At 58.9% G+C, this 2,997-nt stretch overlaps 1 protein-coding gene across 1 annotated transcript; it reads right to left on the bottom strand.

The window, feature by feature from the left end:
- Positions 1–1,196: 1,196 nt before the first annotated feature.
- Positions 1,197–2,771, bottom strand: LOC127333717 (photosynthetic NDH subunit of subcomplex B 3, chloroplastic). The gene is made up of 6 exons (XM_051360128.2): positions 2,403–2,771; positions 2,202–2,312; positions 2,065–2,121; positions 1,853–1,915; positions 1,708–1,770; positions 1,197–1,559 (listed from the first exon to the last, which is right to left on the bottom strand). The coding sequence occupies exons 1-6, from the start codon at positions 2,649–2,651 to the stop codon at positions 1,509–1,511; spliced, it is 594 nt and encodes a 197-aa protein (XP_051216088.1). The 5' UTR covers positions 2,652–2,771; the 3' UTR covers positions 1,197–1,508.
- Between the last annotated feature and the right edge of the window lie 226 nt (positions 2,772–2,997).

The following is a 2,997-nucleotide window of genomic DNA, read 5'->3' on the forward strand; positions in this document are numbered from 1 at the left end:
AACGCAGGCCCGTTCGCCGCCCGGGGCGGCCCCGTTCGTCGTCGCGGGCGCCGCCCTCGTTCGCCGCCGCGGGCGCGGGCCATGGAAGGAGGCCGGCGCGCGGGTGAGCCGGAGTGTAGCGAGACTGAGAAGAGGAGGGCCTCGCGGCCGGCGTCGTGGCGAGGCGTGCGCCGCCGGTGGCGCACGAGGCCCGGGAGGCGAGGCGCGGGAGCGAGGCGTGCAGCTGGGCCGCGCCATCTTGAGGAGCTGCGAGGCTCACGGGATGGCGCGAGGTGGCGCGGCCCTGGGCGCGCGGGGCGGCGAGATGGCGCGCGGGGTGGCTCCGTCTTGGCCTGGCGCGCGGGGCGCGGCCGGCTCTGCAGCCGCGCGGGCGGTGGTCGCGGCGGTTGCCGCGGCGCGAGATGGCGCGCGGGGTGGCTCCGTCTTGGCCTGGGCGCGCGGGGCGCGGCCGGCTCTCAGCGCGCGCGGGCGGTGGTCGCGGCGATTGCCGCGGCGCGAGATGGCGCGGGGCGTCTCGCGTCTTGGCCTGGGCGCGCGGGGAGGCTTGCGTCTTGGCGGGGCGCGGCCGGCTCTGCAGCAGCGCGGGTGGTGCGGGACGCCTCTTCACGCGCGCGTGGCGGCTGGCAGGGTGCACACGAGTTCGTCCCCAAGCTCTGAGCCGCGGTCGCCGATCTCCTCCCCTTCTTCCGCTCCGTCCAGGCCTCCGCCGTCGTCTTCCTCGTCGGTGTCGAGTCCGGCGGCCCAGAGCTCGTTTCGCCTCCGGCGACTTCCGGCAGGTGTGAAAAAAAGAGAGGCTGCGGCGACGGGTGCCTCCATGCGTGGGCGACGGCGGCAGTCCATGAGGCGAGCCAAACTCCGGCGAATATCTCGAAGGTTTCCATGGAAGAAAGGAGGACAGAGGAGAGAGAATGGTGCGGGGTCTGTGTTGTCTTTGTCTCTCTGTCAAATGGGCCAGAACGAGTGTCCACCCGGACAGAATGGCCACACATGGACGCCCGCCCGTGTCCGGCTCGCCCCAAAACGCATCCAAATTTAAGTAAGTTTTGGGTCAAACCGGACGGCTGGGAGCATCCGCTTTTAGGATGGGTTGCCCCGCTGGGTGCAGTTTTGACCCAAACGGACCCATTCGACGTCCGTTTTTGGGTTTGGATGCCCCCGTTGGAGATGCCCTAAGGAACAAAATGTCCGCCTGGTGATGTCGTTGGAAAATGATACATCCATGAAGAAAAATTATACACAGGGTTTGATTGTTGGGCCTGTGACATGCGCTATACGACTATACTAGAATGATAAGAGACTCTTTCGCATGCCTCTCTGTACTCCATATATATACTCCTTGAGGCTTCGACCCGTTGTCAAAGTCTAGTTCTTCTCCTGATCATCTGTTGCTCCTGTTTGATTCTTCCAGATACATGAAATCTACTTTTTTTTCGGAATGGGAGCATACCCCAGTCATTCTGTTACCGCAATGAAATCTACTGCATAATCACCACAATGTTACACACTTGTTACTTGTCCCACTCGTGTATTTTCCACTCCGGCAGCTGCTGGATGACCATCTGCACATGCACAGAACAAAATAATCAAGTCCATTCTGTTACCGCCAATCTGAGAAACAAAATGAAATGAAATAGCGACGATCATGGCGATCTTCTCGCAAGGCTCAGAAATCAGAATGCAAGTGTTGAGCACAGTGGACTGCCTTACCTGTCCTGTTGAATCTGGTTTGCCAACCGTAGCCTGGCACGCTAGTCTCCACGACTTGGGTTTCTGAAGATCAACACAAAGAGTTATAGTAGCACAATGTTTACACCGTACGTTTTTGTTTTCTATCTTTCAGAAACGCACATACCCTTCTAAGCTTTTCCTTTTCCACTTCATTCTTTGGTGAAAGCATTTCACCGCCATCTACTACCTGAATGACAAAATCGCGCGCTCCGAGTTGTAGTTAATAGGAAAGATTAGTTCTAGAGAGAGCGAGATCCTCATTCATGCAACACTTGCAGTTGTAAACTGAGTTTGTCTTAAGATCACTATGCATGGGCTTCAGAGAATTATCGTTACCTCCACCATGCAAGTCCCGCACTCGCCGCCTCCTGAGCAGTTTGACAGAGGCTTGTCCTGCAGCGGCGGCAGCATCAGAATCTGGCTGGTACAACAGGGACATCAACGAAGGAAAAATTACCGGCGGCAGCACTCACGTAAGGCCCGTAGAGGTCGATGTACCCTTCGAGCATGATGTCCCTGAGCTTCTGCCCGCCGCACGCCGTCCGGTAGACCACGTCCGGCGTCCCGTCCGGCAGCAACCGGGGCTGCAATTGCATCGCCGGAATTCAGTCTGACGTCGGAAGGGGGAAAAAAGCAGAGCGAATAACCGATCGAGCAAGGACAGAAGAACTCACGCTGACGAACGCGAAGTCGACCGACGGCGGCTCGACCGGCTCAACCGCCGTTTCGGGGTTGGCGCTGGGGGCGTCCGTCTCGACGGCGCGGGCGGCGCGGAGCCTCCTCCCCCTCCCCTGCTGCCGCGGCAAATGGACTGAACGGCACTGCTGCTTCTCGTTGCTGGTGGTGTTGCTGCTGCTGCAGGAAGGAGCTGGATGGGGCGAGGAGGTGCCGAGGAGGCTGATGAACTGAAGAGTCGCTGCCATTGCCGACGACGCCGCAGCTTCGCTAGCTGCTGCGCGGTGGTCGCTGAAGTGTTACGGGCGAGATGACTGCACTGCACCGCTCAACGTGTGCGTGCGCGGGCGCGCTTGTGAAGATTTGTTTTGGCCTTGTGCTATCATCTTATCCTGGGCTGCTGCTGCCTGTGGCTGGTGAGGGCCTCGTAGTGGGGTCGCACGTGTTTAGAAGAAATTTCAGTTTACATTTCAGCGGCGAGCTACCTGCGCCAACAGATTGGGGATTCTGTGCCAATGGACGACACGACCTTTTAAGCTTGACTGGTATAGTTCAGTTTCTAACGTAAGAACTTTTAGATAGGAATTTTTTTTT

This window comes from Lolium perenne, chromosome 2, assembly GCF_019359855.2.
Source record: "Lolium perenne isolate Kyuss_39 chromosome 2, Kyuss_2.0, whole genome shotgun sequence".
In the NCBI taxonomy this organism is placed as follows: Eukaryota; Viridiplantae; Streptophyta; class Magnoliopsida; order Poales; family Poaceae; genus Lolium; species Lolium perenne.